General features: G+C 41.8%; 3 protein-coding genes across 3 annotated transcripts; 2 read left to right on the top strand and 1 right to left on the bottom strand.

The window, feature by feature from the left end:
- Positions 1-25: 25 nt before the first annotated feature.
- ybey (ybeY metalloendoribonuclease) lies at positions 26-1,420 on the top strand. The gene is made up of 4 exons (XM_046403158.1): positions 26-237; positions 349-480; positions 641-709; positions 1,035-1,420. Exons 1-4 carry the CDS (start codon positions 28-30, stop codon positions 1,128-1,130), a joined length of 507 nt encoding a protein of 168 aa, XP_046259114.1. The 5' UTR covers positions 26-27; the 3' UTR covers positions 1,131-1,420.
- A 1,200-nt stretch (positions 1,421-2,620) lies between these two features.
- Positions 2,621-13,568, bottom strand: usp37 (ubiquitin specific peptidase 37). The gene is made up of 24 exons (XM_046403156.1): positions 13,386-13,568; positions 12,286-12,514; positions 11,149-11,299; positions 10,549-10,637; positions 10,338-10,453; positions 9,896-9,973; positions 9,575-9,663; positions 8,728-8,821; positions 8,375-8,530; positions 7,924-8,055; positions 7,609-7,732; positions 7,082-7,329; positions 6,878-6,995; positions 6,637-6,716; positions 6,270-6,434; positions 5,804-5,857; positions 5,443-5,590; positions 5,132-5,348; positions 4,778-4,944; positions 4,518-4,578; positions 4,086-4,201; positions 3,757-3,826; positions 3,348-3,486; positions 2,621-3,193 (listed from the first exon to the last, which is right to left on the bottom strand). The coding sequence occupies exons 2-24, from the start codon at positions 12,457-12,459 to the stop codon at positions 3,106-3,108; spliced, it is 2,874 nt and encodes a 957-aa protein (XP_046259112.1). The 5' UTR covers positions 12,460-12,514; positions 13,386-13,568; the 3' UTR covers positions 2,621-3,105.
- A 42-nt stretch (positions 13,569-13,610) lies between these two features.
- On the top strand, positions 13,611-18,226 carry LOC124066617 (CCR4-NOT transcription complex subunit 9-like). The gene is made up of 8 exons (XM_046403157.1): positions 13,611-14,002; positions 14,519-14,704; positions 15,653-15,768; positions 16,253-16,362; positions 16,465-16,574; positions 16,792-16,890; positions 17,015-17,106; positions 17,932-18,226. Exons 1-8 carry the CDS (start codon positions 13,985-13,987, stop codon positions 18,098-18,100), a joined length of 900 nt encoding a protein of 299 aa, XP_046259113.1. The 5' UTR covers positions 13,611-13,984; the 3' UTR covers positions 18,101-18,226.
- The last annotated feature ends 353 nt before the right edge of the window (positions 18,227-18,579 follow it).

Here is an 18,579-nt window from a genome sequence, read left to right as displayed (position 1 = left end):
CTTTCTCTTCTTACGCCGAATGTAAAAATGGGAGTAGTACTGCGGAACCTCCAGAAGGTGGTGCCTCTTCGCCGCGCCAGGCTGCGCAGGGATGTTGACATGCTAAGACATATATTGGGCGTTCAGAAATTCGACCTGGGCATCGTTTGCGTGGACAACCGAAAGATTCAGCAAATAAATAGCATATACAGAAAGAAAAATGTGCCTACGGATGTTCTCTCATTTCCTTTCTACGAGGTAACACTTGCTAACACATGGAGTCATCAGACTTGACTAAGAATTCTCCATTAGTTTTTCCAATTTTTCTTTGACTAATCACAATTGCGATGATACCTTTCAACTTTTCAGGACCTGAGACCCGGTAAGCTGCCTTGCCCCCTTCACAGAGATGAGCTGAACCTTGGGGACATTTTCTTGGGAGTGGAATTTGTGATGAAGCAGTGTCAGGAGGAGTCTGTAGATCTGTACGGAGCCCTCACTGTGAGTAGCTGCGCCACTGAACACTATCTTTCAAACACGCGTGTCGACTTCCACCCACGGTCATGTGTTGAGATTTGCAGCGACGTCTTTCAGGGTGCAGAATTCGTTTTGTTAAATAAATCAGTCAATGGAATTGTTCCTCTTTTGCCTCGTGTTTTAGGTTATCACTGCACATGGCATCTGTCACCTGCTGGGCTACAGACATGAGACTGAGGACGAATGGACTGAGGTTTGTACGGCGAGTGTGGCTGAACCCGCACTTTAACTGAAGAAAGGGTGCAAACTGCCTGGAGAAAAGCGTCATTGCTTTTGTTTCTATCTCTCTCTGAAAGGCATTTTCATCTGTTGAGCACAGACGCACCCCATCACAAGTTTAAAAAGCAAACTCTGCTGACACGATTGTTTTAGTTGTGTACGATTTGATGTCTGGTTTGATGCGCCCAGGTTCATCTGGATGTGAATTTTTTAACTCTATGAACTACAACTATTACAGAGGAAATATGTTTCAAATGTGGGGTTTAATTTGTTGTTGTTGTTTTTAAATTTGCTTCCAGATGCTGCAGAAGGAAAAGTACGTTCTGAGTGAGTACAACAGACTCACAGGAAGTCATCTGGAGCCGCTGACCAAGAAATGCACTCAGGACAGGTGACAACGGAGCTCACCTGTTGGCTTTACACTTGCATTTGGTGCACCACGGTGGGAGTTCGCCGTCCGATGATCAGGTGGACTGCTATTTGAATAAAGTAGTTTTATTAATCCCCCCCCCCCTTTTACAAACACACATTGGATGCTGCCTTCTCCACAACCACGGTTATTTGCAGCTACTGTTTTAAAAGGACTTTTATCAACTGGCAGCAGACCTGTTTGGTTGCGGGTGTCCTTTTCAAACACTGGATGTTAGTTAAACATTGAATAAAGAAAAGTCAGTTCATGTTGTAATATTTTATTAAAATCTGCTTTAGGAAGAGTCAGTTGTGTATGAAGGGTAGAAAAAGCTGTTCATTTTTTCTTAAAACAAATACATCGTACCCTCTTTACACTGCATTTGGGACAGGATTTCCAGGAAAGCAAAATGTTTCAGAAATTTAAATCTAAGGCAGACACAAAGAAAAGGAACCAGTTTAAGCAACTTATCTGCAGTCACAAGTGATGCATTCAAGGTGCAACAGAATACTGTACCTCCAGGAGTCAGCTGATAACGCTCACTTCCTAAAAACCACAACTACAAAGGAGAAGGTATCGAGAATACCGTATTCAGTCCATACTGATATTTTATTATATTTTTATGTTTTATAATGCTATGTCATTTAGATTCTCATCTGTAATGCGGGGAGTTGAGGGAATAATCTGATGTGGTCTGAAACTGTCCAGCAGACACAACATTTTAACGCAGCACATTAGCCACAGTGTACTGAAATGTGACTTCATTTTTACAGTGCTAACAAATAAGAGCCATACAACCAGTTTCTCGTACTGAAACCAAGAGAGGAATAACAAAACACTTTCTGCTGCTCCATTCTATAAGCATGCCTGATAGGAACTAGTCAAACAGCATTAGCAGAGCATTAAGGTGATAAGTACTGTATACTGGCCTTAACGGTGGTGAAACAAAAGACATGACATCACAGCTAACTTCCCTGGAGTATTAATGACGTCTCTTTGCCGTGGCATAAACTGCTGGGTTAATTACCGTACGTTAAAATCAACCCTCTGCTGCAATAAATAGAAAATCTTGGCTTCTTAGGAAGGGAAATCTGACTTACACATTGCTGACAAACATATTCAAAAACAAGGTTGTGCAACATTCAAAGTAAAGCTTGTGTACACATTTATAAAAAGATTTCTTGGGAGGCACAAGGTCAAAACCCCAAAAGAATTAAGAGGGATTTACTGAGAAAAGATCAGTAAAAACAGGCTTCTTATTGATGGGCTCATGGATTTTTTTATATGGATTTTTGTCTATAATATGGAGACAACCACACGCACACAAATTAGTTCATAAGTAAAGCACAGAAAGCAACTGGGCAAACATCCACACACACTGTGATAGAAAGCAGATTTGAACTGGCCAGTTTGTGCCAGAACATAAATATTGCACCAAATGTACCCGCTAAATACAACAACCCTCTAACTCTATAATAGCTTATACTCAACATAGAATATATCTTTATTTAGTTTATATAGGAAATAAAGGGTCCGGAAAACATACAATCCATGAAGCACCAGTAGCACCTGGTGTTTGATAGTGAAAGTCTGAATGAATGGCATTAAAGTTTAAAGAAGTGTATCAAGAAACAAACAGAAAAAAAAAACTTTACAAAACAGTTTGATAAAATCAAAGCAAAGAAAAACTTCAGCCCCAAAAACATGGCGGCATTTTGATCCACTGAACATTTTTAACTGCATTTCTGGTATCTAAAGGAGTCTAGACAGTTTAGCGCCTGTGCTGACACTTACAGGTGCTAATTTAGCAGGCCATTTAGTAATTTGTCGAGGAAAAGAAGTGCCTGAAAACGACCAAAAACAGGACGGCAATCAGTAGTACTCAAGGCTGTTCAGAGGAGAACTCCATCTACCAGGGTCCAAGCCGTGGATGTGTGGGTGGCTGTCCAACGAAGCGCCACTCAGAGAGGCTGCAGGACGTTCCTTCCTGCCTCTGAAGTGGCGCTGGCTCCAGATCTCTCCATTTCAGACAGCTGCTCGAACACGTCCCTGAGCACACACAAGAGGAGAACGTGTCAGAAGAAAAAACACAGATGCCTTCCATCAAAAGAAGCTGGACAGGATCCACCAGGTTCATTATGGATACAAATGCTACACTGACACAGGACAGGAGTTATTTCAGATCACTCATCTGGCTACTCACTTGTGCATGTAGAAGAAGATGTAACCGCTGCGGTCGCGGTCTCTCTGGACGGCTGCTTCCTGCGTGCGTGACACGTCCAGGTCATTGTAGGTCAGCCACGACTGCTTCTTCATGTCGTACACGTCACTGATGTAATGGCCTGGGATGGAAAGTGAATAAAGTGGTGAGGTGATTTCACTGGCAAGCTGAATGTTGTGCAACATCAAGAGCTAAGAAACCAGCCTGGACAGCCTCTATCAGCTATTATCAGCTCATCAAACAACATGGAGCGTAAACAATACAATACTTTTGCATCAACACACAAGCACGTAAAAGTTGGCACCATGCTCCTCAGGTTTTATATGCAGATGTTCAGTCTGAAATCTTTTTGGCTTTATTTACAGACAGAGACACACGAGTGTATGCTCACCTGAGGAGGAGCTGCTCCCGATGTGACTGACGACACTGATGAGTCTAAAAGAGTTGGCCAAGTCTCCGCTCTGTGGATTATAGTGTTTATAAGCAGGTTACAATGAATGACACGTGGTTCAGTGTATCCAGTGCAGACTGTTTATCATTAGTGCAGCCGGAACGTTTAGCAGACATGTTGTAGCAGACTACGTATCTTCAGTATGTCTGCAGTGTATAATGTTTGCCTTTCAGTTTATTGTGGAAGTAGAACTCTACTCATGATCCAGATCGCTCTACGTGTTTAAAGATCACAAGGTGGATGGTGTGTCACAGCAGACTGTTGCCTACCTCAGCGTTCCTCTTCAGACTCTCAGCCTCTGCCTCAGTGTACTCCATGTCCAGCACATCCTCGTTGCCAGAATCGTCATCTGAGCACAGCAGCTCAGGCAGAGAGTTGTTAAACTCTGTTGTGTGAACAGGAGACAGTTGTGCTGGTCACGTATAACGGTGTCATTATGTGGAATAATTTAAAACATTAAAAACAGCCGACACTGTAATGTGCTGCTTTGCACTGATGCTGTCAGCCTGGGGTCGTTTGCATGTTTAAGAAGGAAAGGACAACGGGGGAAAAACACGGGAAACTGGACTGAATTTTGGATTCTTTTAACAGTCTCAGTGATGACCTCCACACCACCACTTTTACATACTCAGCCATCACCAACATGCAATAATCAGGCCCATGAGGCAGCGACTCAACATTCAGTCAGTCTTGGTTCTTACCTTGCAAACTGAGCTCAGTGGCCCTCTTCAGATCGTCATCCTCTCTCATCTCTTGGGCCTCCTACATGGGGTGAGGTATTATTACTTCACAGATATAGAGTAAGAAATTTCAACATTGCATGTTCACTCAAGTCATGTCTGCTGGGTGTTACAGGTCTGCTTCCACATCAGCAACATGCTTCAGTGGAGCAATGAGGGATGTATTTAGATGGAGCAGCACTGTTCCAATCCTGCAGATGACATGTAGCCTTTAATCTTACATGCTCCTGCAGACTCTGGGCCAGAGCCTGCTGTAGCTCCTGTTCTTCTCTCTCTTGATCCAGACTGTACTGCTGGACCCAGTCCAGTTCTCCCTGCTGCTGCACACTCTCTGGAGTCTGGTTCTCCTTGTTCTCATCCATGGTCAAGTCCAGCGAATCCAGCACATCTACACAAGATCACACTAGTGAGTTTAATAATGACAATGATGCCTTGCCTACAACTTAAAAATCTTCAGCCAGTCAAGTTAACACATTTTACTATGATGCCTAAAATCCCTCTATTATATATTTATATAAGTCCTTTAATAGAAACCCCATCTACTGAAATGTTATAGCCACATGGCGATGGACAACCTGCAGGCTGTTTGGTGTCAGTTTCCAGCAGATCTGCATGATAGGCCAGGTCATGTGCATCTGTGTCCCCAAAACCTGTGTCGGGGCTGCTGGTTGGCTCATCCTCCAGGGAGGGTGGAGCAGACAGCCCTGCCTCTTGCCGACTCATCTCCAGCACGGCCTCGAGCATTTCGTCATCATTAATACCACTGAAGTCCGCAGAATCTATTGCTGGTCTCTGCAGTAAACACATAAACAGGGTCAAAACACACAGAGACAAATAAAAAATGAGGCGGAATCATAATAGTTGAGGTTAGTTAGCAAATGCTCACCTCTTCGGGTCGGTCGTCGTCTTCAGGCAGACAGCTGCTGAGGCGTCGCTTTCGGCTGGCGCTCACCTTTCTGTTAGGCTCTTCTTCACTGTCAGAGTCCACGAGGACAGAAGTGCAGCTGGCGTTGGCCACCTTTCCTCCAGTCCGCCTACATGCACAATCATAAGATTCAGTGAAGCAAAAAGTAGAAAACCAAGTCTGGGCACACTTCAAGTCCTTCTTACATCATGCAATATGTGACACATATGTAAATCAGGGAGGACGAGCACAGAGGAAGCTGCAGCACATTTGGGAATCCTGTGGTGTTCACTCTGAATGTAACACTTCCTTTATTTGAGATTCTTGAACGAGCAGCACTTACCGAAGAGGTGCTGTGGAGGAGCTGATCAACTGTGACGTTTTGAGCGTTCTGGACCTTTGAGAACAACAAAGAAAACATTTAGAGGCCTAATTACTCGTTCCATCATCTCTCAGCCAATAGGGCCAAATCAACAGAGTCCTTAAACTGAGAATTGGCTTAATGATTTTGGTGATTCAGGTTCCCTTGCCACAAAGTCAAGTCAATTCAAGGTTTTTTGGCTTTTTACTTTTGGTGAATGAATTTATGCTTCAAAAACCATAAAAGTTCAGATTACCATTATAAACAAAACATGTGCCATAAACTTTTATTTGCTTATTTTTGGCAATAATCCACAATTGAGCGGAAAAATTCCACTGGCTTCTTGCTGAGGCAACCTGGCCGAGGCTCTCTCAAAGTCTCGGTAACAGGCCAGATTGCGAAATGTTTGAAGTTATTTTTCATTTATGGAATGTTTAGGATGTCTTACATGGAGGCTTGGGAACTCCAGCTGAGGCTTATCGGGGGTCGTGTGGATTCAGTGCAGTGGGACAGTAAGGTCAGGTATCGTGGAATCACCACCTGCTGGCCCAGCTTGCTGTTCAGAGACAGCTGAGCGTTAAAGCTGTACCGTTTCAGGTGTAGGATGAGCACTCTGAGGGGAGAAAAGAGCCATCAGAACTCATAACTGGCATCTTTGTTTATCTTACAGTAACTACTAGCTGTGGGTGAACAGTGACTAAACGTACAGTGTGTTTGAAATGCAGGAAGCTTCTGCTCAACTCGGAAATATGTTCAACTTCAAGTATTTGACAATGAGTGTGACAACCTCCAATGGTGCACGTGCATTTAGATACCTGGGCAGTTTGCTGAATTTATGCGTAACAGTGGCTGCTTTTCCATTGCACTTTTCACACGAGTACTCAATTTCCTCCATCTACAAAAGGAAAAGGTAACATATCATTATATATCTACATGATGTTCGTCATTTCATGTGAGGATAATTACTTTCAAAAGAAAAAAAGAAGCTTGGAAAGTGCTCAGATATTAACATTTCATAGCATTTATTAGAACTATAACCTGTTTACACAGACTCACTCTGAAAAAGAGATCCAGAGAATCCTGAATAGAGCGCAGCGGAAGGGTTTTTTTCCTGCGCGGTAGGTCGATGGACAAGTCATTGAACTGTTCTCGCTTGGTCACCACCTCACCACAGCTGCAAAACAAAACGAAGGTTACTGCATTATAATGAAACATTTCAAGGATAAAATTCTTATGATCCAGCAGGAAAACAGGCCTTACCCCTTGCAGATGATGGTGTGCTGCACCTCAAACTCCATGTTTACCGCCACAGGGCAGGTGTAGATGCGGGAGGTGTCCACTTCTTCACCGGGCTCTGTCTTGGCTGCTGACGATGTTGCCTCCAGGCCATTTTCACCCACCACCGAGGACGATGAGGATGCCACATGTTCATTTGTCCAGCTCTTATTAATTTTCTCTACATCGTCCTTTAACTGGTCCAAACACTGACTCAGGAACTCATGTGCATCCTGGTTACCAGTGTGAGAAGCACAATGAATAAATTTAATAGGAGGGTGTGTATGTATGTTATGTCTTCAGTTTTCTGATATGAAAAGATAACACTGATTAGAGGTTTGTGAATGAAAGCAGGTGCAGAGCTTCACAAACAACAGTATATATTTGTTTTCTGGTAAGATATATGGCATGATATCCTCTGTAACAACCACACAACACTTGACTGGGGTACTTTTTCATGTACCAGTCCACCACAACTGCTCTGAACTGTTAATTCTACAGGGAGATCTTACATTCTGCATGTTTCCAGAAAAACGCTCCGCTGTGGAGGAGATGGCACTCTTCACTTTTCTCAAAAGGTCTTTCTTTGTTTCCGGACAGCCCACGTCCTTCTTGGCCATAAGGTGAGCAAAACGTCTACAGGTAGTCAAGACAGCACAGAATCATGTAGAACTACTCAACAAGTACCATAAAATTGCTACAAACACCTTCAAGAAAAGAGGTCTGCTCAACAAGCACATGAACAAACTATTTTCTACACAGATTCTTCAACAGGAATCACAGTCCCCCCTTAAATCTGGCCCAGTCTACAGAGTCTGACGCAGTACCTGAGCAATGCATTGATGGGCACCTTCTTCCATGGGATGCTCTGCCTCAGCATGTCATTGGAGAAGGAGGGGAGGCTGAAGAGGGACTGCAGGATGGCGTTCATATAGCAAGTGTTACCCAGATTGGAGAATCTGCAATATATGAATTAAAGAATTCACATATTGGATGAAAAAAAGGAAGAATAATGTAAGACACTATACCCTTTTCCAGGACTTACAGAGGCGTGGTTTTAATGATGTTACAAATGTTTATGTTTGGGATCATAAAAGTAAAACTACCTCTGAGGGACCAATATTTCCCTTTCTCACTAATAGCTAAGATGGGCAGCTCTTTCTGATTTCCCTTGTGTGTCATATGCTGTACAATAACAACACAAATGCAATCCAGTCTCTTTTCACATACACTGATTGCTTCTGCTCACACTCGGAGCTCATTGTGGCTTATTCTTACCCTTGCAATGGCGGCTGAGGCTGGGTGAGAGTGGAAGGCCTCTGCTTGTTCCAGCCACTGTAGTCCAGAGAGGGGCGCACCTTCTTGAAGGGAGTGGAGTGATTGGGCAGCATGAGGCTTCTCTTGACTGTGGTGCTCTGTGCTGTACTGGATGGCCTTCAGTACAAATTATACAGATGTGAGTGACTGACCTGACCATAAGATTGTTCAATTTGACAGTTAAATTTAAATGTGCTTGAAACAACAAATTCCTCCAGTAATCAACAGACAAAACTATATATCCATAAACTAAACATGTGCAATAATGTGACACTGTTCTCTTTATGTTTTACTGCAGCACTCGAAAAACTCACCTGTCCAGGAAAGAGTGACTCTGGCTGTAGTCTTTAGTGACAGATCCTCTGCCGTAGAACGACGTTGGCTGAAGGGGCGTTGAACCCAGTGGAGCTGAGGGTGATGGGATAAAGTGTTAAAAAAATGAACCTTTCTGTTCTGAATATACAGGTTAATGTTCCATTTATTATGTCAAAATTTGCAGATGACATTTACCCAAGTGCTCTAAAATGAATGAATGAATGGGAGTGTAGAAGCACCACAATTCACCAGGGCAAAGGTGACACGTCATAAAAAACTTTTCTTCTTCTTGAGAGAAGACTGACATAGCCACATTAAGTGCATATGAGAACCCTGCAAATCAGTGTGTGTCCCACTCTGAAACATTACTGGGTTATTATTCTGAAATGGATATAGGAAGTGTTGGTCAGTGTAGTGCAGGAACTTTAACAGGGTGTACAAAGCTTTGTACTAAGTATTGTTGCATGTAACACAATATTAAATGAAATAACCCGCACCACCTCGTGACTCATAACAGTTTCCTCTTTTATGGACATCGGACAGTCGTGTAGCAGCACTGTGTGCACATCTCAACTCTAGTTCATCATTCCAAAACTCAGGGCAACAACACCCTGTGGTGTTGAGCTAACTGGTCATCTGAGGGTTCCTGCTAGCTAGCTGCACACTGCTATCTCTCTCTACCTATACCTGACAAATACCAGGTCAGTTAGTTGGCATGGTATCAAACTGGTTTAAGCTTGTACACTGGAATGGAAAAACTGAAAACCTGCCCAACCCGAACAAACGGTTAAATTCAACAAGCAAGGTGCTTTAAAGATAGTGCTGTTGCTGAGTATGGCAGTTTACCTGAGCTCCGGTTCTCCTCTGCTTGCTTCAGTTTATCTTTGCAGCTCAACAGAAACTTCCTGGATGGATCTGAAGTGGCTTTGTTGTTGCTAAAAAAAAAAAAAAAACCAAACCAAAACCAAACCAAAACAAAAAAATATGTAAAACCTGTGTCTGCACAATGATTGTCAGTGTTATGTCCATACACGATGATCAGTGATACAATGTACAATACTGAACACATTAACATTATGGTATCTGTCTAATCACCAGATACGACAAAAATACCACCAAAAAACACCACAACATTCCAGTCTGGGCAGCAAAGTGTGTAGCTTTTACCTTGAGGAGTCATTTTCTTTGGGGTAGTCCTCAGACAGGTCACTTTCAGAGTTAAGGAGTCTCTTTCTCTTCTCGCTCCTGAAAAACAGTGTCACGGAACAATTCATTTAGCAAGCCTGAGGTGACCATTTTTAAATAGGAGAAAGACAAAAACACAACACCTAAAAAAGACGAGTCAAAGCTCTCCTTTAGGAGGACAGTGGCATGCAAAGTGGCAGTGGCAGGAAAACAGGCCCAGGGCATGTTGTTGTGGTCAGGATAAACAAAAAACCATTCCTAAACTTTATGAAAAAATACTGAATGCAGCTATTTTCAATTTTTGGATGATGAGTTTTGCTGTAATAATGTCAAGCATCATCACCCCCAGGTTATGTTTAAAAATGATCAAATTGTTCACATGACATAATTTACAGAGCAACAGCAACATGAATTTCCATCAGACCTATTCTCAGAGAGACCAGTGCGAGTCGGAGTGGAGGCAGCTCTGCTTGGACTGCCCAGAGGCTTCCTGGGTGTTGTGTCCTCCCGGCCTTCTGCACTCTGCCGCCTCGGTGTCGTCTGGAAGATATAAGGACATGTCTGGATATTTAAAATCAAATATAAGTGTATGGTTATCTACGTATTTTCAAGGTAAAAAATGTGTTCTTGCTCACCTGAGACCCTGATGGACTGGTCTCATTTTTCACAGAGCGGTTCCCAAGCACACTGAAGTTTGCACTTCCAAGGGATGATTTTAAAACCGCTGAAAGAATAGAAAAATAAGAACTGAGGACAAAGCCTGTGAATGAAAAGATTCCTTGGACAATTCAGTCTGGAGTTATAGCAGACTATACTGTTCCCCTTCTCACCCACCATAATATTTTACTTCACAGTAGGTGTAAGCGTGTAACAGCACATAAAATTTATGTGTCCACATGTATTTCAGTTTCAAGGTTGCGGTTTGGTACATTTCTTTTCAAGGAAGCAGAGAAAAGAAAAAAAATGTAGACAATAACATTTGTCTCATTTATTTTGACAAAATGTAAACATTCAACAGTGGTTCAGTGGTAACCATGGTATTTAAAAAAAAGAAAAAATCAAATATGTATATCATTCTAGTAATACACAAATGATTATATCGTGTAAATAATCAAGTGGAGTAGTTAGAAGTTGTTTGTTCTTTTGTTTATCAGTTCATCCTGTTGGCTTCTCACTATTCATTCAATGTTATGGTTCTTTAAACTCTCAAAAAAACAAAGCAGTGGTGTAATTACCTGTTTTTGCCTGCTTCAGCTTTTCCAGGTATTCTTTAGTCCTCTGAACCAAAGTTGGTGGCAGCTTATCCAGAGTGATGACACTGTTGTCCTTTAAAGTCAGTTGGATTCGGTTCAAATTCTGATTGATGGTCTTCACGTTCTGGTTCAGCTGATGGCAAGAAAAACAAGAGTGTCATACTAAAATATTTCATTTCAATCCTGACACACACCAACCAGTCCACTCTTTAGTGTGCAAGACATCTGCAGCTCATTCAGATTGTCTGAATTTGTACTGTAATAAATACAACGTACCTTCATGACTGGCTTCTGCTCAAAATTCTTTCACAATTAGTACCTTTATAAACAAAACATAAGACCCAAGCCAACTAGTCATTTAATTTGTAGGAAAGGTAGCCAATAAATGATCTATGACAGATCAGTACTCAAACGGTGCAATGGCAGGAGGTGACAGGCTTTGATATTCTTTTGCTTACCACCGTATGAGTTCTTACACTTTTATTTATTCATTTTTACAGCAGACATTTTACTTGTCTTGGTGGGAAACAGCATTTTACCGCTAACGTTTATGAGCTAGCATGCACAACTGCAGTAAGAGGGATGTACTAAATAGTTCAAACCTTTATTTGTAACAATCAATTTTAAATGCTGCACAATTTTTCCCCATTTCTATCCATTGTGCTTAAATCTGCTAATCCTGCAGATAAAAATTAAACTACAATAATATTACTGGTATTAGAATTAGCACCTGTATTAATTTGGCGGTCCAGCAGCACCACAAATTCATATCACCAAAATAACAAACAATCTTTTTTGCTTTACCTTTAACCTTCCCTGTTCTACTTAGGGAGAGTTTTCCTTTCTTTACTAGTGTTGGGACTAACCCCTTCACACTTCCAGCAGTAGGGAAACAAGACATGAGAATTTCACTTTGGTCAGGAGAAGCTGCAGTCTCAATGTACTGACAAACTGTAACCTGGACTACACATTTAATGCTAAAATGCCAACTCACAGTTCAATCTTTCCACTCTCCTCCTACACAATGCTCACACACACACACACACACTACACTTCAGAATCCAAAGCAATGTATCAGCATGTCCACCCATTATTGAATAAATTCAAATTAAATGATACCTGGAAAATTTTGGAAGCTCCGCCACAGCTGAACCTCAGACAAAGGTTGACTTTGTTGTCCTTTTCCAGAATCTCAAAAGTTCCCTCTCTCCATCTGGTGGTACCCCGGTCCATGCTGGTAAAGCGGATCTTAACAGCGCCACCGCTGGAGAGTTTGGGCACTGTGGTTGCCATGGCTTACTATCCAGTTGGTGCACTTTGGAGGCAGGGACTTGTGATGAGACAAATCCTACACAAGAGGAAAAATTGAAATAATTTTGTCAGTACAACCTCCGCATGTCATTCATAACCCACTCTCTGTGTCTAGACTAACTAACTAACCATACACAGAGCACATTGTATCTTCAACCAGGACGTTAAAGTAGCCTAACGAGCTAAAGCTTAATGATTCGAAACAAATCATCAGCGCTAATATTGCACGGCTTATTACAATCACAGCATAATTGAAATTTGTTTAGTTTACATTAGTTGAGTAAAAAAAACAACAACGCACTTAAACGAGCCCGCTATGACCAACACTTCACAACTGAGCGCCTGTTCAAAGTCACAACAAACTCCAAGTCAACCACAACCAACGTAGCAAAACAGCTACACCCGTTTTAACCGCCGACTTGCAACACAACATATGCTACACTCGTAGCGAATGAGACTGAATGCTCACAGAGTGGGGAAGCACATGCCACTTATACTGACTGCCTAGCGGTTCCATTAAGAGGCAATGAAGCCTGGTTTGCATTAGCCATCCAACTAGCCCCATGGCCAATCGGTATCGCGCAGAAAAGACGGGCGAAGGTGCCCGACACATTACGGTCAGCGTTCGTTATTTCTTAACGTTATTTTGACGAGACCAACAGTCACAAAATGTGCTAAACCAACAAAGTTACGAAAGAGCAAACCACGGTGGTACTACAGCAGAGCTGAATGTTCGGGATGCTGATAATGTCGTCCCATCATCAACAGACGCTGAATGGATGGAGGAGGCCGACATTAGCAAGTCGGCTAGCAGGCTAGCGGGCGCTAGCTAACTGGCTAATTTGCCTGATTGTAATTTGGTGATGAAAACAGTGTCACGGTTTCATTACATCGTCACAGTTCTTTACCTGTCGATGATATGTCCTCGTCTTGAAACTTTTAAATTACAGTATCGTTTATGTAGGTCCTCCGAGGGCAGAAAGTTTGTTTTGCCGGCATTCACCTGCTCTTCGTACGTCTGTTGTTGACAGTGTGGACCCGCACACGACGCCTCGAAGCAACACTACGCGATGATGGCGGGAATGTGAAAATTTACAACGGAAATGAAAACCGAGAGTTCTTCCTCCTCTCGCGATATTTATTTTTTTGTGTTTAGGTTACCTCCATGGCCGAAGAAAAACTCGCTAGCGGATTAACTATGTTATCTGACCTATAGCATTCCGTTTTGAGCTCTTGATGCTGTAATTGCTATAGATAATGCGAATATTGATGTTTTGTTCTCTTATCTCAATGAAGTTATGTTGCTTGTAAAACTGATTTACGCGCGTACTCAATTTCATTTGTCAAGACATTTAGCAGCTAGCTTGGGCTAGCTGCCCATACTTCGTGTTAGCGTTAGTTACGCCAACTTTATTTCATTGCATCCGCTTCATTTTGACATTACACCACTCTTCAGCTGACATAATAGTTCTAAACAACACAGTGGGACCACAAAGAGCCTCAGAGAATGCTTGCGACGGGAGCAGTAAGTATCTAATAGCATTCTGTACGGTACCTACCGTATTATTATACGTTTTCCCTTTGTTTCCCAATAAATTGGTTTAAGGTTGTGAAAGCGTAACGTATGTGTTATCTTCTGAAATTTGGGTATCTCCATCCTCAAATGACTGTAGATTCTCTGATCGGTGGACCACAGAAAAAATTTATCTTCTGGTTTCTGCCGTAACCAGGTGAACGGATAATGACAATAATAAGATCTCAGTAAAATTGGCAGTTCATTAGCATCGAGCCAGAATAAAGCTATTCGCTCCCATACAATCAGATGGAACTGTATGTTTTTGAATACCTTGATATCAATCATATGATGCTATATTGTGTGTATGTGTAGTGGTAACAAACATAAAAAATATATGTTGTATTGTTATGATAAACAAAATCACAGGTATTCTCCTTTCTCATGCTGTCAAATTGACACACAGTACTTATTCGGGATTTAACTGTGTGTTTATTATGGATGTACTCTTTGTCCTTCTTTTTACAGGCTGTTACTAACGTCACAGCCCTGGCCCAGGTAGACCGGGAAAAGATCTACCAATGGATCAATGAGTTGTCCAGTCCAGAGACCAGAGAAAACGCCTTGCTGGAGTTGAGCAAGAAACGCGAGTCTGTGCCGGACCTGGCCCCAATGCTCTGGCACTCCTGTGGCACCATTGCTGCCCTGTTGCAGGTATGTCTATGTGCCAACCTTAAGTATGCTGTTAAGACAAAAAAGAAATCCATATTTCTGACCCTCCCAGTCTTGTCCCTCACTAAATTGGTCTTGAGTCAAATTATTGTAACAAATCAAGGTGTCACCATGGACCAGACTCTGACTCCAGACCAACATGTCAAGCTGTTGATTCTTGTTTTTTGTTTTCTAGCTGAGAAACATTAAAACACTCAGGTCACTGTGTCTCACATGGAGATGAAAATATTAGGTCATATTTTTATATTGTCCAGTTTTGATTATTCTAACCTCCTTTTCACCCACTTTAGCAAATCTTCCCTGAATTATTTTCAAGTGGTTTAAATGCTGCTGCTGAACTGTTAACATGGGTCCTCTGACACAGATCTCTTTTGCTCAGGCCTGTTTTCACACTGACTTTTTGCAAACAAATGAAAAGTAAAAACGAAAAGTAAAACATGAAGTTATATAGGCTGACCAGTAGCTTCTTTTGGCCACTGGCATCCTGTGTGTGGGGAAATCAAACTGTGGTGACTGACAGTAGGTGTGAGAGCACCCTAAGGTCTCCAGATGAGGGTGTCTGTTCATAGAAGAAGAAGAAGAAGAAGAAGAATCAACTTTATTGACAGTATATATATTTTTACATACACATACTGAATTTGACTTCTGCATTTGACCCATCCTTAGTTGAACACACATGCGACACCCGGCAAATTACATGCAGTGAAACACACACAGGAGCAGGAGCAGTGGGCAGCGTCAAGCGCCCGGGGAGCATATTGGGGGGGGGGTTAAATGCCTTGCTCAAGGGCACATCAGCCGTCTAAGGAGGGTGGGGAGCATTTTTCGCAATAATCACTCCACCAGACCCAAAAAATCGTAACTGCTGTTGTGTGGCTTCAGTGTTAACTTTATCTTTTTTTCCCTTGTCTTTTTTCTTTCTCTTTTTAGGAAATAGTGAACATCTATCCATCTATAAACCCACCTACACTTACAGCTCACCAGTCTAACAGAGTGTGCAACGCCCTGGCACTTCTGCAATGTGTCGCCTCACACCCAGAGACACGGTAATGAGGAGTTCAGTTTAAGTTAAAAGAAGCTTCTACTACGTTTTCCTCCAGAAAGCTGTTGCTACTCAGTCTCAGGCTGTGTATTCCATGATGTAATTTGCTCTGAATTTGTTGAAATCTTGTGAAATGGTTCATTTATATTCCAGAACACAGTCAAAAGCCAAAAATCACTAGCAAAAAGTATTTGTGTGACAGTATAGTTCTTTAATGAATGTTGAAGGTAAAGCGCCAGAAGTGACTTCTTTATCAGACATGACACATTGCTCATTTCCTTTTAAAAATATGTCTTTATTGACACAGGAATATGTTTTGCGTCTGAAAACCGGGACTTTGATTCTTGCACTTCATTATTTGTAATGTTAATATAGCTTTTTATTTTTGACTCCATTGACAGTAGAATCTGTAAGGTTGACTTTGGAGTTTACATCTTTACTGTGCATTTAATTCTGTTCAGGTTGATTACATCTTTGTTTCTTTCCAGGTCAGCTTTTCTTGCTGCGCACATTCCTCTTTTCCTTTACCCTTTTCTGCACACTGTGAGCAAAACAAGGCCATTTGAGTACCTGCGACTTACCAGCCTCGGGGTCATAGGTAACCTTTACCCCTGCTTAGGCCTTTTATTTCTTGATTGAGGTGAATTTTACAAAATGTTTTCTTGATCTTTCTCATTAATGCTCTCTGTTTTTTCTGCAGGTGCCTTGGTGAAAACAGATGAACAAGAAGTGATTAACTTCCTCCTCACTACTGAAATCATCCCACTGTGTCTGCGCATCATGGAATCGGGGAGTGAACTCTCCAAGACGGTACTTAACTGTCCAATTTGTTTCCTGTCATTTAAAAACATATAAATACCTAATCTAATACCAGTTGTTTCTCTCAGCCCTCTGTTTATTAACGAGATTATGAGCATGTAACTGTCTTATTTTTCTCTCCTAAGATTGTAAAGAAAGAATATATTAACTGACAGGGTTATGACTTTAATTACCATCTTATCGTTCATCCCTTCATTTGCTTTGGCAGGTTGCCACATTCATCCTGCAGAAGATCCTGTTGGATGACACAGGCCTGGCTTACATATGTCAGACGTATGAACGCTTCTCCCACGTGGCCATGATTCTTGTATGTATCCCTTGAGAAACATCTGAATTTGATTGAATTTACTGCGCTGGTCTCTGCGCACTCCGTGACACTCAGTTATAAGAGAAGATCCTCTGTCATGATATTTTCGTCTTTTTTCTTGCAGGGTAAAATGGTGCTCCAGCTCTCTAAAGAACCATCAGCTCGACTGTTGAAGCATGTTGTTCGCTGCTACCTTCGCCTCTCAGATAATCTCAGGTAGAGCAACGTTGTACAAACACATTACATTGTGTGGTGATCTCTGTAAGCTGAGCTCCCTGGAAGCCTTTAACTTGGTAGAGAACATGAAAAAGCTGATGGCCAGTGCTTGCCACTAGGTGGAGCCACGATATAAACACAGTGTGTGGTGACTGTCAGAACTTAATGTTTACACACTAACTGCAATAATTAGACAATGATCAGAAAATGAATTACTGCTTTGGTGGTTAGTGAAGTGATACTTTTGCCCTTTTGGCTTCTTCCAGAATCTAAGAAAGCAACTTTTCAATGTTGCTTTGAGGTCTGGTAACTTCTAATGAGCTATTGCCATTTTTTAAATGTACATGATTTACATACAACACAACACATACTGTCTGGGTTGTAGCTGCTGTGATAGCAGGTCAGTCGCAAGTCATCTTAAATTGACAGCACTGAAGCAAAACCGAACAAGTTGTTGTTTTTTTTCTAGCTCCTCCAGAAAAGCCTTGTGTGTTTTATTAAAGTTTACCGATATAGTTTATCGACCTCATAGGTAATATGTAGCTCATTATAGCAAGCGTCTGTCCTTTTAAGGAGAATCAATAATTCATATCAGGGAAGCACGTTTCATAATAGAAGTTGTGCTTTTAAAGCTTTTTAATAATTTATTTATTTCATTTATCTGAGGGCTCCCTCTCCTCTGTGCGAGGCAGGGAGAGAAGTACAGACCTTATTTAAAGGTTGATCTCGTCACCATTTGGAGCCGTGAAAGGCGACGTGTTTGATAGCAAGGTGTCACTGACAGAAAAGCACATTGCTTTGTGACATGTGCGATTCCTTCCTCAGAGCCAGAGAAGCCCTGCGTCAGTGTCTGCCCGACCAGCTGAAAGACAGCACCTTCGCCCAGGTGCTGAAAGACGACACCACCACCAAACGCTGGCTGGCACAGCTGGTCAAGAACCTGCAGGAGGGCCAAGTCACCGATGCCAGAGGGATCCCACTGGCTCCGCAGTGACGGGGACAAAGACACAGAGGGACTCTCTCGTCACTGTCTAGATTTTGTATTTTGCCTAAAGTGGTGCTAAGACTGACTGCAACACGAAGGACATAATAAAGGAAGATTTGTTTTTGTTTCTGGGTAGATGGATTGATTTACGCCAGTTTGTCACCTGCACACACAAGGTCGCTATTACAAGCTAAAATGTGTTTCAGGAGTGAGACTGATAGACTGTCAAATCCAATACTGACATTGATATTTGAGAATGATTTAAATCCAGTAATGATATATTGACTGTTATTTGTTAAGATGTAAATGATTCTCCCTCACATTCGGTTTGTAGTGATGAAGACATGTCTGGGTTAGGATATTTCACAATCAAACTATTGACTTCACTATTAAAACAATGACAGTATTTTTTAACAGTAAACTGAAAACAACAGAAGAAGAACATGTTAAATTTCAAAAAAAAGTTCATTAATGGCCTATAAAACATT

The sequence above is a fragment of the Scatophagus argus genome, chromosome 11 (assembly GCF_020382885.2).
Source record: "Scatophagus argus isolate fScaArg1 chromosome 11, fScaArg1.pri, whole genome shotgun sequence".
Classification (NCBI taxonomy): domain Eukaryota; kingdom Metazoa; phylum Chordata; class Actinopteri; family Scatophagidae; genus Scatophagus; species Scatophagus argus.
The sequence above is the reverse complement of the archived record's forward strand: the minus strand, read 5'-3'. Positions and strand labels throughout refer to the sequence as shown.